Source organism: Zootermopsis nevadensis, unplaced genomic scaffold (genome assembly GCF_977971745.1).
Source record: "Zootermopsis nevadensis isolate Lab colony 2312 unplaced genomic scaffold, Znev_1.0 Znev_ptg000023l, whole genome shotgun sequence".
In the NCBI taxonomy this organism is placed as follows: domain Eukaryota; kingdom Metazoa; phylum Arthropoda; class Insecta; order Blattodea; family Termopsidae; genus Zootermopsis; species Zootermopsis nevadensis.
Window position 1 is genome coordinate 8,383,082 of NW_028259155.1, and position 21,264 is coordinate 8,404,345.

General features: G+C 41.2%; 2 protein-coding genes and 1 long non-coding RNA gene across 7 annotated transcripts in view; 2 read left to right on the forward strand and 1 right to left on the reverse strand.

Moving 5' to 3' along the window:
• LOC110828336 (cell adhesion molecule Dscam1) overlaps positions 1–16,811 on the forward strand; it is a 36,689-nt gene extending 19,878 nt beyond the window's left edge. For 2 of the 5 annotated variants that reach the window (XM_022060955.2, XM_022060956.2), the window contains exons 5-10: positions 300–608; positions 1,070–1,378; positions 3,133–3,441; positions 8,933–9,074; positions 10,456–10,610; positions 16,046–16,811. In XM_022060955.2, the coding sequence (XP_021916647.2) occupies positions 300–608; positions 1,070–1,378; positions 3,133–3,441; positions 8,933–9,074; positions 10,456–10,610; positions 16,046–16,395 (1,574 nt within the window). In that variant the 3' untranslated portion in view covers positions 16,396–16,811. Of the gene's footprint in view, positions 1–299; positions 609–1,069; positions 1,379–3,132; positions 3,442–8,741; positions 8,909–8,932; positions 9,075–10,455; positions 10,611–16,045 lie in introns of those variants that run through there. The other 3 variants (XM_022060957.2, XR_015536712.1, XM_087354535.1) reach the window with 3 other exon arrangements.
• On the reverse strand, positions 8,266–18,477 carry LOC110828337 (uncharacterized). Its single transcript, XR_002542635.2, has 2 exons — positions 18,325–18,477; positions 8,266–9,390 (listed from the first exon to the last, which is right to left on the reverse strand). It is a non-coding gene; the product is annotated as an uncharacterized LOC110828337 (long non-coding RNA).
• Positions 18,478–18,584: 107 nt separating this feature from the next.
• LOC110834880 (uncharacterized) overlaps positions 18,585–21,264 on the forward strand; it is a 97,779-nt gene continuing 95,099 nt past the window's right edge. Inside the window, exon 1 of the mRNA XM_087354245.1 lies at positions 18,585–18,766. The gene's annotated coding sequence lies outside the window, so the exon portion shown is untranslated. The remainder of the gene's footprint in view (positions 18,767–21,264) is intronic.

Below are 21,264 nucleotides of genomic sequence, written 5' to 3' on the forward strand. Positions count from 1 at the left end.
AAGTTATATTGGAAATTTAAATTCCTGTACTGTAGAAGGCTGTTGATCAAATTTTAATGTTATAGTGATATGTTAGTGAGTGCGTGAGATGTGTCGCGTAGTCAGTAAGGCCTAACTTAACCGTGCGCCAAAATAATTATGCCACCGTCTACTCTAGATCAGTCGTCAAAGCTAGTTTAACATGTCAGCGTTTCGCTTAACGAAGATAGGTCAGCACGGTGCTACAGTCAGTAGACTTTAATTTTACGAAGAGTGCCGAGTACTTAAATTCATGTAAATTTGATACTGGTTCTGGGTAGGAGTGGAATTTGTGCAGCTGTCCCAGGACATTCAGATTGCTATTGGAGAGCCGGTGTTGCTGCGCTGTGTAACGAACATGGCGGTGGAGCTGTGCCAGTGGTCGTGGCAGCCGCTCAACGGCACCAATGAGACTGCTGTCGTGGTTAAACAGTTCCCAGCGTTTGGTGAGGATGGACGAGATTGCAGCGTGAGGTTCAAGAGTGTCCTGGAAGAACAGGGAGGCATCTGGAGCTGTGCTGTACGCTTGTACGCGCACTCCCCTTTCACTGCGGCCACGCCTCCGGCTACACTTACGTTGCTTCCTGCAGGTTAGTCGCTATGAAAACAAAGTTTAGAATTCAACAATAATTTGAAATTTGAAAGAGTTTTACTGAGGTGGATGTCTTCAAAACTTACTAAGATTTTACTGAAATTATATTTAAGGTGTCTTTACCATCTGTGCAGTAATATAAATTAAAATCCAGAAATAGTTATAAACATTTGTGATTGAATGTAAAAATTAAAATAAATGTTTTTGGTTTAAGTGCTCATTTAAGACATTCATGAACCTTCTGATGTTTGGATCTAGTAACAAGACTTCGGTTTTTGGTAAAGATGAACTTTCAGGTTCTAAAATCAGTTGATTGCTGTTTGGTTTTAAATTTTAAAGAAATCTGTACTTAGAGAATGTGGTTTTTGTGCATGCTGAGGCCAAAAGGTCATATTTTATAACCAAATTTTATAACAAAAGTACATTTGAAAATGAGAACTGTTGTGCTTTAAATTGCAGTGCGCGTGAAATTGTTAGAGCTGCCAGAAGACGTGAGAGTGGCAGTCGGAGACTCGGCTTTGCTGCGTTGTGTTGCGACAACATCCGTGAATGACTGTCAGTGGACATGGCGGCCCTTATCCGAGCCCAACAAGACAGAGGTGGTAGTGAAACAGTTTCCCGCTTTCGGCAATTACAGTCGAGACTGCAGCGTACGCTTCCGTAATGTGCTGAAGGAGCAAGAAGGTCTTTGGGGATGCACTGTAATAGGTCCACCGAATTATACCCTACTGGCAGCACCTCCTGCAAAGCTCATCGTGTTCGAACCAGGTAAACATTTCTGAAATATTCATCGCCCTGATGACGGAGGCAGTATGACCTCTGAAACGTTGGTTAACATCGACCAGACTACACAGCGCAACAACCCAGAAGACAGAAATCTTCATATTCACCGCTGTGAGAACCTCAAGTCTTACATTTCTGAAATAATCTTTTTTTGTGTTGATTTTTCAGAAAACAACCTTTTTAACTGTTTATGTGGAACTTCGCTTAATTGGGCTAGAGTGTTTGAGTCCCGATGTGTCCCAGTTAACCAGAATCCGATGTATTTATGAAGGATTTCTGTAGCGTACATCCTTAGAAGGGAAAGGTCTGGGTAGGAGATCAGTGTTAAATGTAATGAGGAAGTGAATTTCAGTGATGTGATTTCAATTGAACTGGCTCGGGTAAAGATACTCCTTTTCTTTGAAGTGGTGGACTCTTGGGTTTAAATCTTAGATGTAGATAGCATTTTGTTTCAGTTTCTGAACCTATTTTTTGGGGGGTATTAAGAATGTGAAAGATTTGACTTTCCTGTGCGAGAACATTGTTTCCTCAAAATCAGTTTGTAATGAGCTGCCATTACTGCATATCATTGAAAATTGTTAGAATTCTTCATAAAAAAATAAAACAGCATTTCTCCATTTATGTTTGAAATTTTAAAACTACATTTTTACTATATTAATTTATTTACAATAATTTAGCGTACTGGTAGAATCTGAGAGTTGTATTACTTAACATTATTCAATTAGTATCACACATTAATAGATCACATTTGTTGGTTGGGTTATACTATTTATTTGTCTATTGAGAATGGGTCATGTTTAAACATCAATTTAGGTTCGTGTTGCTGGTTTCATGTACATAATTTTAAGCAGTCAGTATTATCTGTCAGCATGAAATATACACTGTGTGACAGACTGTGATACTGGGAACGACCAGTCCTTCAAGTGCCTGAGCACTGCGGGTCCCAACTTTTCGTTGGCTCGATCTATAGACATTTCGGTAGGACTCCTTGGACGAGGGATCGGCCCGTCGCGAGGCCTCTACCTGTACACAGGACAACATCCATGGCCTGAGTGGGATTCGAACCCACGGTCCCAGCGGCACAAGGCCCACGCCTCAGTCCGCGCGGCCGCTGCGGACCCCGTGTGGCAGACATGTTATAAAAATAATAAATTCTTCTCAGAGGCCACCAGCCATGTCAAGTGGTTGAAAGGTAAAAAAACTGTTTAAGAACCATCTTCGTCCTCGTCCCCAGGGTTCTGAAGCGAACGCTGGTTTTTTCACCTTTCGGTCACCTGACGTGGCTGGTGGCCTGGCAAGGATTTGTCATACTTTGTTGCCATGAAAACACCAGATCACACGTGTTATACATATTTGTGTGTAGTAATTAACTCAGTGGAGGAATGGAGTCCCACTTCTGTGGAACCTGAAGGTTCAAAATTATACGCACAAGAGCCCAACCCTGAAACTTGTCCCAAACCAGCTGAACCAAATGCATGCTCTATGTCTTGTTTCTGTGAGATCTATTTTAATATTATCCTTCCATCTACACCTGGGTCAGTACGTAATAGTAATAATGTCAACATATTCTTTTACTCACTTTTTTGTTAATTTCTGTAACTGAATATTGAGTTCTGTATTGCAGAGATTATAGATCTGTGAATTTGTTACTAAAGTATGCGGCTAGAACTGTGACGCAGTAATTAGCAGTATTTTGGATGAGACCGTTCAGTCTTCTAAAATTCTTTGTTGTATTTCAGTGCCGATTAATTTTATACAACTGTCTCAAGACATCCAGATGCCTCCAGGGGGGCCACTAACAATTCGCTGCACGACAGATTCAGAAGTTGAGGAGTGCAAATGGACATGGCAGTCACTGGATGAATCAAATTCCACTGAGATTGTGTTAAGACAGTTCCTGGCACCAAGAAACAACAGCCGAGACTGTAGTTTGCACTTCGACGCGGTGCTGACCGAGCACGAGGGCAACTGGACCTGTGCCGCCAGAAATCCGGCGGAGACGCACTTCACGTCTGCTCCTCCCGCTCGTCTCACCTTGCTTCATCCAGGTATTAAGTCTGTGAACCACAGAAGCTCAAAGGGACCAACATAGACTGCGTAACTAACTAGCATTCAGTATCAGTCACATTGGTTCCTTGTACCCAAAATTCTGAGGCATGCTTTTTTTAAGTATGTTTCTTCTTGGTGGAGGTTTCAAATCTGCTAATAATTTTGCTGGAGATGTGTCAGATCTTTTATTTGTTTCTTCCTAGGGGGTAGATGAATGACATTTCTACGTAACTTCCATCAGAAGAGAACTTTTTTTTTTTTTGAGTCTGTTATTATAAAAATGTGCTATAATTTTTATGAACTCAGGGAATCGAAGACTTCGGACGAGTGCCTCAGTAACTGAATTTTTAACTGTTTAAGAATGCGATCACAGAACTGGAGCTGAGATGTTACTTTGTGTTTCAGTAGGTATTGTGCATGTTACAAGAGTTGTTTTTATTAATAAACTATATTTATCATCAAATTTATCATGATTTTAGCAGTGAAAATGCATGTCCACACAGTGTTCCTAACATTGTCAATGAAAACTGTAAATAACTCTGCTGAACAAAAGTTTTGATTCGTCGAGAGCAAGATGTCACATTAGCAATCATTTATTTATAAACCATGTGTAAATGAATCTTTTTCGTATTGTAGATCACTATTTTGTAGGGTGTGGGAAAATGATGAACATAAACTAGGGGGCTATGTAGAACAAAAATTTGGAGGGACCTGATTCCTTGGAAATTGTCATCATTGAGATACAGACCCAGAAAGTGCCACTGAACGAGCACGTGTTGCTTGGTGCGCGTGGTAACAGGGCAGACATTGCAGCCGTGGGATATGTGGAATGCCATCTTCAAAATGCAAATGTGTTCCACCGGCCGGAGCAGAGAATGAGCGAGAGTGGCGATGTCTGCCACTGCCAACAGCAGATAGAGGTTGGTAGCACACTCGCTGGACATCCGTGATCAAAGAGATTGTTCTCGGTGTGGTAACACAGGATGCACATGGAACTCCTTTTCTTCAACGTGTATGTGAACGTGAGCAAGATCCCAGATTTGTTGAACGTCTCGTGAACTGACAGAGTGGCACCCGTATGTGAAGGCGTCTCTTAACAGTCGTAACAGTGCTGGTGAGCGTTGGACGTGTGAGACGAACCACGAAGTTCAGTGGAGATGAATGTGTGGTCCGGTTTTATTGGCAGAAGTGCGATGAGACGTACCTGCTCACGTACCGCCTAATTCTCTCTACGTGTAGTGTTTATGATAAGTTGTACCACTGAAACGTGAAGACGTTACCTTGGATGTTTGCTGTGATGTGGTTTCAGCATGATATGGAGTACCTCCCCATTTTGGGACAGGCCCAACAGCATCCCAGCATACATCTTCCTGACACGTGATCTGGCTGTAATAGCCGAATATCATACGGACGTCTGTTTTTTGTGTACGCACCTGAAGGAACTCATTTACAGGGGCTGACCATCTGACAAGGAGGAGGTGAAGAAACTGCATGCTGATATCATTGATAGAGACATTTTACAATGAGTGCAAGCCAGTGCTCGGAGGATGCGGGGGTGGACGCTCTGAACACCTCGGCCTGTCAGCATTTGATATGCGTTGAGTGTCTCGTTCCCATCCACTTCCTGTTCATCGTTAATGCTTTTACTTAATGCATGACTGCCACCTGCCAGTTTTTGTTCTCGTTCAGTCACATCTGTCTGCTTGGGACTGTTCCTATGCATCAGCGGCACCACCGTTTTCTGCACTACATCGGATCAGACGACTGTCCAATCTGATGGTACTTTCTGGGCCTGGATCTCAGTGGTCATAGATTCAAGGGAATTTGATCACCACGTTTTATCTTTGTTTTACATATCCTTATTTTTTTAATAAATAGCATTTAATATTCTAAGGAGTGAAATGATTGGCCATCGAACAGACTTCCATAAGATAATGACAATTTTTGATAATGAATATAATGCACCGACTGATAATGCTGCTGCTGTAGCGGATGATAATGTTTACTGATGTTATCTGTTAATTGGCAGAGAGCTGAATAATAATGTGGACTAGTTTGAGAAAAAAAACTCTTACGTATGAATTAATTAAACACGTATGTGCGGAATCGTAAGTGTTTAAGAGTGGTATAAACGCAGCACCGTCAGACTCGTAATGTGTACAGTTTGCAACCAAAGAATTAGTAGATGAAGCTGAAGGAAACTTTAGAAGTTGTACATAAATTTGTCTGGATTAACATGAGTTTGTAAAGAGTTTAATTAAAATGTAATGAGAAAGGTGAAAGCGAGCTGTCAAGTTAGTGAATGCAGGAGAAAATGTAAAATATTTAGACAGTGATTGTGTGGATTTCTACATCGTGTAGTCTTGCAGATGGCTACCGGTTTTTCAGACGTTTGTATCATCTCCATCTTCAGGTTGTACCCAGAAGTTCAGGGTGTTAAATGTTTTAAATACAGTTCTAAATTAATATAAAAGAAATGCCGGTTCAGGTGATCTCTTAACATTCAACACACAATGAAGGATTTTGCCAAAATCTTAAAAACAAAGCCTGCCTTATTTCAGTTAGTGAACAATGTTAATATAAAAATTTAAAGTTTTCATGGCAATTTTAATAATATGATGACTTGCGGGTTGTCAGCCATGTCGGTTGAGCTGGGGAAGAAATCGCCAACGTTTCAAGAACTATGTCGTTCTCATCCTCAGGGTACTGGTGGGGCTGTAGAAGCAGGCTGCGGCTATGCGCTTGCCTGAGCCTTGTATTCCTGGCTGCGTGCTAGCCAGTGGGGGAACCGGTCCCCCATTGGCTAACATGCTTCTACGGCCACACCAGTACCTTGAAGATGAGAACAGCATAGTTCTCGAAAAGTTAGCGGTTTCTTCACCAGCTCAACCGACATAGCAAGTCATCATATTAATGTTAATTTCACGTCAGTTCTGAAGGGTTCTGACAATATTATATCACAGTTATTGAATTCATGGTCTTTGTTACAACTCAAAAAATCACACTCTGAATTTTCAGTGCCATGAAATAAATCTCTGATTATCTACAAACTTTTTTTTTAAAATTTTTTTGTTGAACTCGCCAGTCATATCATCCACATTGTTTGTTGAGTTTTCAGAATCTGAGCTCATAATTGTCAAATTTTACCTCTCCAGCACCATCATTTTATTATTCAGGACTAAATCCTGTGTGATCTCTGTGTCAGATGAACTTATATGGCATTTGCATTCCAGAGAAATCTGAGCCGCTGAAGTTGCTTCCTAATTGCCTGTTGGTCAGACATAATCTGTGCCATATTCTTTGAACTTACCACTCATTAAGTAGATTGCGTATCTCAGTTGCTAGGCTCTAGCTACGAAACTTTAAGTAATTGTAATATAAGTTTTATTTAATTTTAATTATTGACTACTTGCTTTGCTCGTATTTATGATAAATTATACATGTGTGACAGTAAAGTGTATTTCTCTGTTTCATACAAATATTAATGTATAATATTTTATTGTAGTAATTATTTCTCAAGACTAAGTGTTTAGCCATGAAGATGGCTATAAAGCTAGTCAAAACATGTTGCTGATTGTTATGTACCAGTGACCTTGAAGTATGTTGCAGTGTCGTGATACTGATATAATTGTTGTGAATGGATGAATAATATTAAAAATTAAATTATAGTTGAATTATTTGTTGCTTACTTTGTGTATATTTTAGATGCTGTTGTTTTTGATCCGTAAATCAGAGCCTTTTATGAGTAATGTTGCGGCATTTATGAAATTGGGTCGAAGGCAGTAAATGTTGTTATTACATTTTTAAATTATTATCGGAAGCCGCAAGTACAGGTGTTCTCCTACCAGTTGAAAAACAATGAAAGATTTTGTCATCTTTTTTGTAACACAGCCTGCGTTCTTCAGTTACTAAATAATTTTTATATCAGATCAATTCTAAATGGCTCTGATCAATGTTATATTGCCAGTTACTATTACTGTCATCTTCACACTTGAATTCCACCGAATTACATATTTTTGGAACATATTCATTTTCATGTGTTTGTATTTATGTGGTTCGAATTTCTTTCTCATTTGCTTTGCAAAAATTTGCATCTAGGATACATTTCACTGGGCTCATGATTCACTTTGGATTCATCTTCTATACCCTGTAATAAATAATTCGGTGTTTGCCTTAGAACCGGCGTAACATAGAGTATCTCAAGTGACCTTGAAACAGTGATAAGATAGATGCATCTAAGGAGGTGCAATCCCTCTTAAAAACTGAACATTATCTTATAAACCAAGTCTCGTTCTAAGAGATTCAGTAATTTTCCTTTTTTTTTTTTTATATGTTTCAATGGAAAAAAACTTGTGTGCTTCAACTATAAACCAAGATGATGAAAGACTTTCGGGCAAAAAGCCGCGTCGAGAGTCTTATCATCAACTTCAGTCGCCATGAAAGCTCCATTTTGTATATAAGCCAAGATATTAAGATCTCTATTCAAGAAATGGTGCAATATTTGATATTCTTGATACCAAATGTTTTTATGTAGCAAACGAGTACCTGAATGCAGCTGACATCTATGGAACTTATTTTAATTCAGCTAGGTAAGTAGAACTGCGTGTCACAAAAATACCTTCCATTGCCTTGTAACCGGATGTGACTGATATTAAATGCCAGTGGGAGTAAATTTTCCTCACGCTGTACAATTCCAAGATGGCTCAAAGGTCGTGTGAAAATTTGATTTCCTTCCAAGATAGTTTAAAATATTTTAAGTGGAAACTCATCAAGGACAGGAATAGGAAAAAGTTAGGTTGTTTTAAAAGTAATTTATTCCCACGTACGCGAAACAAGTTATTTATATTTCGTGCAAAACAAATTAATGAACACTAATTTATAAAATTAGTCTACGCTGTTATGGTGGTCTTGAGACTAGAACATTTATCATCCACTAAACACAGAGTTACTCTACCTCTATTTTACATCTCAAACTTCATTAACCGCCAAGGTGGGAAAACATCCCTCTGTGCAATTGAGATTTAATAAAAGCAATATTAATGTTGTATAATATTGGTATCCATTAGGCAAATTATTTGAATTTTAAATTAATATAAAAATTAAGAAATTCATACATTAAGATCTATCCTGGGAACCATAAATTTATTTCAGGGTAAAATATTGATATATATTTAGCTCACAAATTCATTTGTATGTGTTTTGAAAGCTTAAAACCAAATAATACAGTACGAAAGTAATTATGTGTTGTGCGATTGCTTGTTTTCATCGTTTATGTATTATTTAGATATTTATTGTGCAGGAGCATGACTGAACCATGTGGTAAGGTGATGGTACTATTTAGCACAGCAATAGCGGCCTCTTGCCATCAGCACTGAAGCTCCTCTTCTCAGGTATGCCCTTGCTTGCTCTCTTCCTAAGCCTTCCGTTCTTGTACGCCTTCACACCAGGAGATCACTTGTTCATATCAGATCTTGTCTCTGTCTTTTCCAGAATCTGTGATGGTGGCATTGTGGTCGGCACCAGAACATAAAGTGACGTTGGCATGTCGCCTCAGTGCTCCGAGGCCCACGGCAGTGTGTCGCTGGCACCACCCGCCACACTTAACTGTGGCCCTCGAAGACCAGGAACAAAGGTCAAGGAAAATTTAAAATAATGAGGTGTGAGCAGCCTGGGAAATGATCGCAACAGGACTCAGATTAAATCTTTGAGTTCGTGCTCTGTTCATGTGCCTCGCCTGTGTTAACACAGCAGACACTTTCTAAAGTCATACTCTCTTGCGTTACATGCACATGAGTATACTTGTTGGCAGATGTCTTTAAAATTTCAAAGTAAATGTTGCCCCCTCCAAATAGGAAATGGATTTGCAGTGTCGGCTGTGTTCCTCGAGAAATTCTCATTACCCTGAGAGTCTGGAGATAGTTTTCTTGTCAGAATCGAAGAATTTAAAACTGTAACAAAAAAAGAAATTGTTTCTGGTTTGGTGTCGTATTGTAAATAAATAAACAGCCTTAAGAAAGTTAATAGCAGCTGTGAGTCTGAAGATGGCTGTCTTCAGGGTTGTTGCGCCCTGTAGTCTGGCTGTTGTTTACCGACGTTTTAGAGGTCATTGCTACTACCAGACTACATGGTGCAACAACCCAGAAGACAGCCATCTTCAGAAGTTAAATCTCCTAGCAGGGATGAAATTGCACTTTCATATCTTTTTATCGACATCTGCTACAAATTTTGTACTGATTTAAATATTATATTGAAATAATGACTCTTTGAAGAATTTGTTTAGTTTTCTTTCCATTCTCGATATAAATATCAGCTTGTCTCTTTTCTCTACTATGAAAAGAGTCCGAGGTTTTACCACAGCCAGGTGCAAGGGTGATACTGTTCATGTGTTAACTGCTATGGAGACTTGTTATAAGCATAAGTGCGCGCGTTAAGCAACAAAGTTTGTGTTCTGACCAAATATTTTCTTCATGTCATTAAACTCAATAGACCAAGATTCAGTTTTGAGACTTGATGTAAATCAAATAGAATCCTGCCGGAGGAACATTCTTACCGAACGGTATAAGGTACGCCTGCACGTGAAGCAATACTTTCTTTCCTCGAGCGAGTGTTCCAGGATGATACATAAATTGTACGCGGTTTATAAACCTGCGTTATGCGTTCCTGAAGGCCTAAAAATTCTTACTAATATTTCTAGATGGCAAATTGTTCTGTTTTACAAGTGCTGTTACCATTAGGTAGCTTGTAGAAATACTTGTGTGTGGGCGGTGATAATGTTGAAACAACAGGCATGGAAGAGGAAGACAGAAGAATGGAGGGAAGGAAATAGGCGAAGTGAAGGTAGTAGAATGGGACAAACTGCGGAAGAATGGAATTTGACTGGGTCATCTGTGCTAGTTATTAGAAATGTTCTACAGTCTGTACAAATTATAGGTGTAAGAATTCTGTCATTTCACTCTCTCGGTAGGAAAGGTGTTCTGCCAAGAATAACTCACACGTGTTCTCTTGTGCTGCAGGTTTTTCATGCAATATAATACCAGTCTGGGTACGTGTGCAATCATTTTTGGGCCAGAGATAGACGACTTGGGTCAGTGGAGCTGCACCTTTACGATAAATGATTGGGAAATAGCATCTGCGACTCTTGTGTTACTCACTACACCGCCAGGTAAAGGTATATCAAGTCATGATCTTGCATTATCAGCATCGTGCTTCAGATATTCGGCCGCTCATTACATCCACTGTTCGTGTCCAAAGATGAGAAACTAAGATCATGATATTTTGTGGGATTCGAGGTTTTCACCGCGGTGAGTACGAAGACAACTGTCTTCTAGGTTGTAGCAACGTGCAGTCTGGTCGATGTTAACCAACGTTTCAGAGGTCATACTGCCTCCATCATCAGAGTATGAAGATTTCTGTCTTCTGGGTTGTTGCACTGTGTAGTCTGGTCGATGTTAACCAACGTTTCAGAGGTCATACTGCCTCCATCATCAGAGTATGAAGATTTCTGTCTTCTGGGTTGTTGCACTGTGTAGTCTGGTCGATGTTAACCAACGTTTCAGAGGTCATACTGCCTCCATCATCAGAGTATGAAGATTTCTGTCTTCTGGGTTGTTGCACTGTGTAGTCTGGTCGATGTTAACCAACGTTTCAGAGGTCATACTGCCTCCGTCATCAGAGTATGAAGATTTCTGTCTTCTGGGTTGTTGCACTGTGTAGTCTGGTCGATGTTAACCAACGTTTCAGAGGTCATACTGCCTCCATCATCAGAGTATGAAGATTTCTGTCTTCTGGGTTGTTGCACTGTGTAGTCTGGTCGATGTTAACCAACGTTTCAGAGGTCATACTGCCTCCATCATCAGAGTATGAAGATTTCTGTCTTCTGGGTTGTTGCACTGTGTAGTCTGGTCGATGTTAACCAACGTTTCAGAGGTCATACTGCCTCCGTCATCAGAGTATGAAGATTTCTGTCTTCTGGGTTGTAGCGCTGTGTAGTCTGGTCGATGTTAACCAACGTTTCAGAGGTCATACTGCCTCCATCATCAGAGTATGAAGATTTCTGTCTTCTGGGTTGTTGCACTGTGTAGTCTGGTCGATGTTAACCAACGTTTCAGAGGTCATACTGCCTCCATCATCAGAGTATGAAGATTTCTGTCTTCTGGGTTGTTGCACTGTGTAGTCTGGTCGATGTTAACCAACGTTTCAGAGGTCATACTGCCTCCATCATCAGAGTATGAAGATTTCTGTCTTCTGGGTTGTTGCACTGTGTAGTCTGGTCGATGTTAACCAACGTTTCAGAGGTCATACTGCCTCCATCATCAGAGTATGAAGATTTCTGTCTTCTGGGTTGTTGCACTGTGTAGTCTGGTCGATGTTAACCAACGTTTCAGAGGTCATACTGCCTCCGTCATCAGAGTATGAAGATTTCTGTCTTCTGGGTTGTTGCACTGTGTAGTCTGGTCGATGTTAACCAACGTTTCAGAGGTCATACTGCCTCCGTCATCAGAGTATGAAGATTTCTGTCTTCTGGGTTGTTGCACTGTGTAGTCTGGTCGATGTTGACCAACGTTTCGGAGGTCATACTGCCTCCGTCATCAGAGTATGAAGATTTCTGTCTTCTGGGTTGTTGTGCTGTGTCGTCTGGTCGATATTTACCAACGTTTCAGAGGTCATACTGCCTCCGTCATCAGAGTATGAAGATTTGTGTCTTCTGGGTTGTTGTGCTGTGTCGTCTGGTCGATATTTACCAACGTTTCAGAGGTCATACTGCCTCCGTCATCAGAGTATGAAGATTTCTGTCTTCTGGGTTGTTGTGCTGTGTCGTCTGGTCGATATTTACCAACGTTTCAGAGGTCATACTGCCTCCGTCATCAGAGTATGAAGATTTCTGTCTTCTGGGTTGTTGCACTGTGTAGTCTGGTCGATGTTAACCAACGTTTCAGAGGTCATACTGCCTCCGTCATCAGAGTATGAAGATTTCTGTCTTCTGGGTTGTTGTGCTGTGTCGTCTGGTCGATATTTACCAACGTTTCAGAGGTCATACTGCCTCCGTCATCAGAGTATGAAGATTTCTGTCTTCTGGGTTGTTGCACTGTGTAGTCTGGTCGATGTTAACCAACGTTTCAGAGGTCATACTGCCTCCGTCATCAGAGTATGAAGATTTCTGTCTTCTGGGTTGTTGCACTGTGTAGTCTGGTCGATGTTAACCAACGTTTCAGAGGTCATACTGCCTCCGTCATCAGAGTATGAAGATTTCTGTCTTCTGGGTTGTTGCACTGTGTAGTCTGGTCGATGTTAACCAACGTTTCAGAGGTCATACTGCCTCCGTCATCAGAGTATGAAGATTTCTGTCTTCTGGGTTGTTGCGCTGTGTAGTCTGGTCGATGTTAACCAACGCTTCAGAGGTCATACTGCCTCCGTCATCAGAGTATGAAGATTTCTGTCTTCTGGGTTGTTGCGCTGTGTAGTCTGGTCGATGTTAACCAACGTTTCAGAGGTCATACTGCCTCCGTCATCAGAGTATGAAGATTTCTGTCTTCTGGGTTGTTGCACTGTGTAGTCTGGTCGATGTTGACCAACGTTTCGGAGGTCATACTGCCTCCGTCATCAGAGTATGAAGATTTCTGTCTTCTGGGTTGTTGCGCTGTGTAGTCTGGTCGATGTTAACCAACGTTTCAGAGGTCATACTGCCTCCGTCATCAGAGTATGAAGATTTCTGTCTTCTGGGTTGTTGCGCTGTGTAGTCTGGTCGATGTTAACCAACGCTTCAGAGGTCATACTGCCTCCGTCATCAGAGTATGAAGATTTCTGTCTTCTGGGTTGTTGCACTGTGTAGTCTGGTCGATGTTGACCAACGTTTCGGAGGTCATACTGCCTCCGTCATCAGAGTATGAAGATTTCTGTCTTCTGGGTTGTTGTGCTGTGTCGTCTGGTCGATATTTACCAACGTTTCAGAGGTCATACTGCCTCCGTCATCAGAGTATGAAGATTTGTGTCTTCGGGGTTGTTGCACTGTGTAGTCTGGTCGATGTTGACCAACGTTTCGGAGGTCATACTGCCTCCGTCATCAGAGTATGAAGATTTCTGTCTTCTGGGTTGTTGCGCTGTGTAGTCTGGTCGATGTTAACCAACGTTTCGGAGGTCATACTGCCTCCGTCATCAGAGTATGAAGATTTCTGTCTTCTGGGTTGTTGCGCTGTGTAGTCTGGTCGATGTTAACCAACGTTTCAGAGGTCATACTGCCTCCGTCATCAGAGTATGAAGATTTCTGTCTTCTGGGTTGTTGCACTGTGTAGTCTGGTCGATGTTAACCAACGTTTCAGAGGTCATACTGCCTCCGTCATCAGAGTATGAAGATTTCTGTCTTCTGGGTTGTTGCGCTGTGTAGTCTGGTCGATGTTAACCAACGTTTCAGAGGTCATACTGCCTCCGTCATCAGAGTATGAAGATTTCTGTCTTCTGGGTTGTTGCACTGTGTAGTCTGGTCGATGTTAACCAACGTTTCAGAGGTCATACTGCCTCCGTCATCAGAGTATGAAGATTTCTGTCTTCTGGGTTGTTGCACTGTGTAGTCTGGTCGATGTTAACCAACGTTTCAGAGGTCATACTGCCTCCGTCATCAGAGTATGAAGATTTCTGTCTTCTGGGTTGTTGCACTGTGTAGTCTGGTCGATGTTAACCAACGTTTCAGAGGTCATACTGCCTCCGTCATCAGAGTATGAAGATTTCTGTCTTCTGGGTTGTTGTGCTGTGTCGTCTGGTCGATATTTACCAACGTTTCAGAGGTCATACTGCCTCCGTCATCAGAGTATGAAGATTTGTGTCTTCTGGGTTGTTGCACTGTGTAGTCTGGTCGATGTTGACCAACGTTTCGGAGGTCATACTGCCTCCGTCATCAGAGTATGAAGATTTCTGTCTTCTGGGTTGTTGCGCTGTGTAGTCTGGTCGATGTTAACCAACGTTTCAGAGGTCATACTGCCTCCGTCATCAGAGTATGAAGATTTCTGTCTTCTGGGTTGTTGCACTGTGTAGTCTGGTCGATGTTGACCAACGTTTCGGAGGTCATACTGCCTCCGTCATCAGAGTATGAAGATTTCTGTCTTCTGGGTTGTTGCGCTGTGTAGTCTGGTCGATGTTAACCAACGTTTCAGAGGTCATACTGCCTCCGTCATCAGAGTATGAAGATTTCTGTCTTCTGGGTTGTTGCACTGTGTAGTCTGGTCGATGTTGACCAACGTTTCGGAGGTCATACTGCCTCCGTCATCAGAGTATGAAGATTTCTGTCTTCTGGGTTGTTGCGCTGTGTAGTCTGGTCGATGTTAACCAACGTTTCAGAGGTCATACTGCCTCCGTCATCAGAGTATGAAGATTTCTGTCTTCTGGGTTGTTGCACTGTGTAGTCTGGTCGATGTTAACCAACGTTTCAGAGGTCATACTGCCTCCGTCATCAGAGTATGAAGATTTCTGTCTTCTGGGTTGTTGCACTGTGTCGTCTGGTCGATGTTAACCAACGTTTCAGAGGTCATACTGCCTCCGTCATCAGAGTATGAAGATTTCTGTCTTCTGGGTTGTTGCGCTGTGTAGTCTGGTCGATGTTGACCAACGTTTCGGAGGTCATACTGCCTCCGTCATCAGAGTATGAAGATTTCTGTCTTCTGGGTTGTTGCGCTGTGTAGTCTGGTCGATGTTAACCAACGTTTCAGAGGTCATACTGCCTCCGTCATCAGAGTATGAAGATTTCTGTCTTCTGGGTTGTTGTGCTGTGTCGTCTGGTCGATATTTACCAACGTTTCAGAGGTCATACTGCCTCCGTCATCAGAGTATGAAGATTTGTGTCTTCGGGGTTGTTGCACTGTGTAGTCTGGTCGATGTTGACCAACGTTTCGGAGGTCATACTGCCTCCGTCATCAGAGTATGAAGATTTCTGTCTTCTGGGTTGTTGCGCTGTGTAGTCTGGTCGATGTTAACCAACGTTTCAGAGGTCATACTGCCTCCGTCATCAGAGTATGAAGATTTCTGTCTTCTGGGTTGTTGCACTGTGTAGTCTGGTCGATGTTAACCAACGTTTCAGAGGTCATACTGCCTCCGTCATCAGAGTATGAAGATTTCTGTCTTCTGGGTTGTTGCACTGTGTAGTCTGGTCGATGTTAACCAACGTTTCAGAGGTCATACTGCCTCCGTCATCAGAGTATGAAGATTTCTGTCTTCTGGGTTGTTGTGCTGTGTCGTCTGGTCGATATTTACCAACGTTTCAGAGGTCATACTGCCTCCGTCATCAGAGTATGAAGATTTGTGTCTTCTGGGTTGTTGCACTGTGTAGTCTGGTCGATGTTGACCAACGTTTCGGAGGTCATACTGCCTCCGTCATCAGGCCGATGATCATGTTTTAATTTTTTTTCCAGATAATCTTTGAGTACTTAAGTCAGTGTTCTGAGTTTCAGACTTGTTACTGTATATCAGGTCCTCATGAATATGAAAGTCCTTTTAATTTATTTATTTTATTTCATTATGATATTTCAATATTTAGCATAGTCTGAGATGAAATGTTGATTGTGTTCGGACATTCTTTGTACTTGATGGTTAAGAACTACTCTGTTGTTTCCTTTTCAGATGAGAAACTAAGTTGGCTTGTTGGTGTGTTGGCAGCAATGGTACTTATTCTTACATTGGTGCTAGTAGCCGTGTTTGTGTGCAAGTGTCGGAAACAGAAGTCTGCTGACAGAAGTGGTCTTGGTAATCCAGTCCTGTCTGGACAGTCTAGAGACAAGAAGAACCCAGATCGATATACCGATTCTCCCACCAAAATTAACTTCCAGTTTCGAGAAACTGCGGGACGAGCTGTTCCTACTCCGACACCCGCTCCTGAAACCCCCGTTGCCACGCCTCATCACATTTATGAGCGTGTTGACCGGTACGTCAGTCCTGTCACATCTAAGAGCATCTATGAGAATGTTGAATGAGTTTGAGAAGTACCGTACTTTACCAAACGTAAATAGCCAAAGACTATAATATATAAAGACTGCCTGCCTGTGCAGATGGAAGTATAATGTCCCAGAAATATTTTATAGCATATTTCCGAGTTAAAGAATGTTACGTAGTTGCCATGAGAAGGACAATATTAATTTGTTTTATTTCTCAGGAGCCTGTTGTTCAATTGTACATATTGACACACTGAATAAGGTGCACTTTGTATAGATATTACGCAGAAATAATACAGAAGAGGTAATATTTTCCTGGTCTGATGTACGTGCATGATTTCTTGATGTAGCAAAACTGTGATCTTGCCGTGTGGTATATTTCATGCCTTATGTATCCTGGTTCTTCTCCATTAAATGCCACTCAACGCTTAAACAATAAATGTGTTAATATATGACAAGAGTTTACGATACAATGTTTACCTTACACAAATATCCTCTGTCGCTGTTGATTTGTATGTAGAGTTTATTTTGTTGGGTGACATCAGTTGATAACATTTATGTTCTGAATTATTTTCTTATGATCTGCCAGGGTAGCTCAGTCAGTATAGTGACTGGCGATGGACCAGGGTTTGATCCCTGATGGGGACAGAAGATTTTTCCTGTAGCCTCTGCATCCAGATCAGTTCTGGGCGCCACCCAGCCTCCTGTCCAGTGGGTACCGGGATCCTTTTCTAAGGGTAAAGCGCTGTTCTGGCGTGATGCTGACCACTCACCCCCATCTAGTGTCGACGTCAAGAATTATCAGGAGCTATACCGTCTCTCCCCCCAAATGCTGACATGGTGTGTAGCAGGACAGCTCTTTTTTTTCCTTATGAATGTTTTGTGGAATTAAAATTGTAGCATTTTCAAAAGATTTTAGTGTTTCGACAGTGCACAGAAGTAAAAGTGTCGTGTACACTTAGCCATTAAGTTTACATTGAAATCCTTCACCGACCCACGCTGTTTACTAGAGTCGTCATGTCACCTTGCTTTTCATAATCGTTATCTGTTTGCGGGATTCTATTTTCACACAACAGTGAGTATGCGGATGGCAACCTTCTGGGTTGCACTGCATAGTCTGGTAGTAGTTTGCTGACATTTCAGGGGTGCCTGGGGCCTCGGTCGTCAGGGTCGTTAGAACTGCAAGCACTGGAGACACTAGCCTGTTAATGAGGTCTGAATTATTCTGAACTTAAATTAATTTTGTGGTACCTGAATCTTTCTTGTACCCCTGCTTTGTATTAAGAATGTCGTGGTTTCATATCGTAGCCTGGGAACCAGTTACGCCGACTTAAGTTATTCATGGTTTTCCTGCTCTGATATTACCTTGAGTTAGGCCATGACCACTTTTTTCATTATTCTTTCTCATTTATCTTATTAATATGATGGTAGGGTGATTTTGAATTCCAGTGAGCTCGATTGATCTTGGAAGGTGATTAGGAAATGATTATGAAGGGGATGGATATGTCGTACTTGAAAGTACTGCTGTGCTGTCTACCAAGAACTCAAAAGCCAATGATAATCTGATCACACGGGTTATTTCTGAGTTGAGATTTGAACCAGGTACCTCCAGAACGTGAGTTTTATGCGTAGTAATGGCTTGAGTGCATGTAGCGATGAATAGGATTTGGGATCAAAGGGAGAATTTTAACACAAGCAGTGGAACTATTGAGGTTAAACTGTTGTATTATCAAGGATATCTATTTGACAATTGCAGAGTCGTGAAAGCTTGAGAATAAACGCCATGGCATATGGAAAATGGAGGAAAAGCTCAATTCTCCTTCATGCTTAATGGACGTGAGTAATTAGCTTCGTTCTCAGCGAGATTTCTGATTCTCTCGTGTGATATTACACCATGTAGGCCCCAGATATAGCATATCCCATAACCTCATTTTAAGCCTGTTTTACTGTTATTGAAAGGGTCTTACCCACCCATTTGGTGCACTGGGTGCTCCGCTGGAGGTGGACTGGAAACGGTGGAGAATAAAATGCATACTCTTGCCAGGAATCGAATCCCAACAAACGAATCTAAAACCAGTCGCTTTGCGCACTTTACTGACTGAGCTCTCTCGGCCGGAAAATATGGCCATGAGATGTTGCCGACAAATGCCGCACTGTAATAGATTTCACTATGCATGCAACAGATGGCGGGACAGTCCCAGCCGGCTAAAATTGAGGGCTGAAGGTAGTAGCTCCATATATGGCAGACTGGAAGAAAGCTGTGTGCAGTATTCTCTGTCTGTTACAGTCATGGTTGGAGTTGTGAGTTGGTGCTAGGAACAGCTTAAAGCATTGTGATAAAGACGTGATCGTCGGAACGTTTTGTCTTGAAGTTCGTGTTTCCGTGGAAAGAAAAGTACCCTTATTGGAATAGGTAAGTTACGACAGACGAAACTGGTCGTGTTTGATGGTCAATGCACTAAAAGGTGCATACACCGAATGGAATGTGTATGATGCATTATGTACTATTGATTTGGTATACATCGAATGTAGGAGGTTCCAATAGCTCACCGACTAGATAAACGGTCGCGTGACCAATAATGTAAATGCTTACGACTGTTTCAGAATTTGTAGTTTTATCTTTTACAGTTATTAATCCACACATTCAAATTTTAATGTCCAAACCTTATTTGAATATGGGGTTTATTTGTAGTTAATAATCCAGAAATTAAATAAACAAGAACTAGACACTGTATTGGAAAGTTATATCATTTTTTTTTTAATTCTAGTCAGTAGACAAGGCACATATTTAATTTAGCTAAATTTGCAGTCGATGTTGTCAGTTGCACCGGCATTCCATACTGTCAACAGTACGATACGCCCAACTTTGGACTTAAAACGTTGTGAGTGGTTAAGGTTGTCTGAAGGATTTATAGTAGATAAACAGTTGTGTACACACTGAGATGACGAATTCAGTCGGTGTCGATGCCTCGTCACACCCTGGCATTGTATTAAGTCTGGAATTCGAGCCGGGTGGAGTTTCTCGGACGATATCGGGTTCCCATAAGGCAATTCAGTTTGTAGCGCATTATTAGTCCGCGTTATACTCATCAGTGAGCCCAACTGTAACACGCTACCCAATACTTCTTTCCGGAAGGTGAAGTGCTGATATGAAGACGCTACAATGAGGCGAGTCATTATTAAGCATTTTTGAACAGGAACAGGTCTTTCCAGTATAAAAAGGTAGGCATTGTTGAATTTAAATAAATTATAAAATGCGCACGTGTGCATATTTCGATTTTAGAGAATGTGTTCATCTCGATTTGCGGCAAAGTACATAATATCGATTGTGCCAGTTATCGATCGTGTAGATATAATTGTTGAATTCCGCACGTAAAAATCGCAAGCGTAGTTTCTTATTGGCTGTGCGAATTCTCAGAATTTTCAGTTACAGACTTATTTTATTGATTATAATTTTGTGTCTTATATAAAAATGTGAGTACAAACGAATGCATAACACTGGAAATTACTGCCTTGTAGAACAGGGTGGTCTACATTTTTTCTCGTTGGACTAAGGGACCAGGTAACCTCACCTCATTTTTGAAATCTTGTAGTAAATTTTTATCTTTAACAGTACTTGTTAAGAAACAACAGTTTTACCGAAGTGCTTATAAAATACTAAAAGGGAGTTACGATCTATTTTAAATTTGGTCCTACAACAGCTTGTATTTGAACCATTATTAATTGGTTTTTTATAGCCAGGAATTTGTACGTAAAGCAACAAACGAGATAAGAATCATTTGTTTTTAATTCTTCAGAGTGAAAAAAGTAAAGGAACTTGTAAGGAGGAACAAATTAAATAATTTTGCGGTCTGATTGCAAGGGATCACGAAAATTGGTTCCGATGTCGACTGAACTATTTTCATGGTAGGTTTTAACAGCCTACTTCTGTTGTGGGAGTTTCGAAACCATTTATTTTTCCTTATCCTTTAGTAAGCAAGAAGTTATTTTCGTATTTAATTTATTTTTGGTTCAATTCTAGTATCAAATGTGATTGGATGTTTAAGGTGGTTAATGGTTAAGGAGATGTGAAAAAGTTTCTTCTGCCCCCCCCCCCCCAGTAATATCAGAGTTAAGTTAATTGTTTCACGTGTTTGACATCGTAAATTTTCGCTAATAATTTTTACGACATTTTTCATGTACGTGTGTTTAAAGGGAAAAATTTTTTCGTAAGAAAAGTTTTGTAACTGTGTTACTCGGCTGTGTGATGTTTTGCAAATACATTAAGGGGTCAGTGACGTAGAAAGAGTTTGATCCGAACCAGTTCTACAGGCGTGCATGATGTCAGAGGCCTCGGAATCGCTTCTCTTACCCCCCGGTTGCTTCTACGTCGACGTTGTACTGTAATCGAGAGCTGACCGTGTTATCCTCCGTCTGGATTTAATCCGAGTGGATTCCTCCCATTTGACAGTCGTACCTGGGCTGGGATTTTGTGGGCGGTTTAAGAGTTAGGGACGGCTTCATCCGCTGGGATTTTGAAGGCAACAAAGCGAAAATGTTAGACGATCTTTCATTGGTCTAATGTAGTGTTAACCCAACACTTTTTAACACGAAATAAACGCTGATTCAGTCCGACTCAGTCACAAAGAAGGACCAGGTTCGTTCATTAGGGGCCATTTCTGTCATCAGTAGGCTAATGAACCCTCGGGTTGCGTTGTGGCAACACTTTGCCTAAGTGTTCACTATTTTTGGTTACGAACCGAGTTACTTAATTGGAAAATCTCCAAAAAAATACGAGTTTCTAATTAAGTTAGGCTCTTTCTAACCCATGCAGTTGATGAATCGTCATCATGTAAGATTCCAAGCATCAGGTAAGTGGAATTGAGCTGTGTCTTCTCGGTTGTCGTAGTAGATACGAACGTTTCGGATACA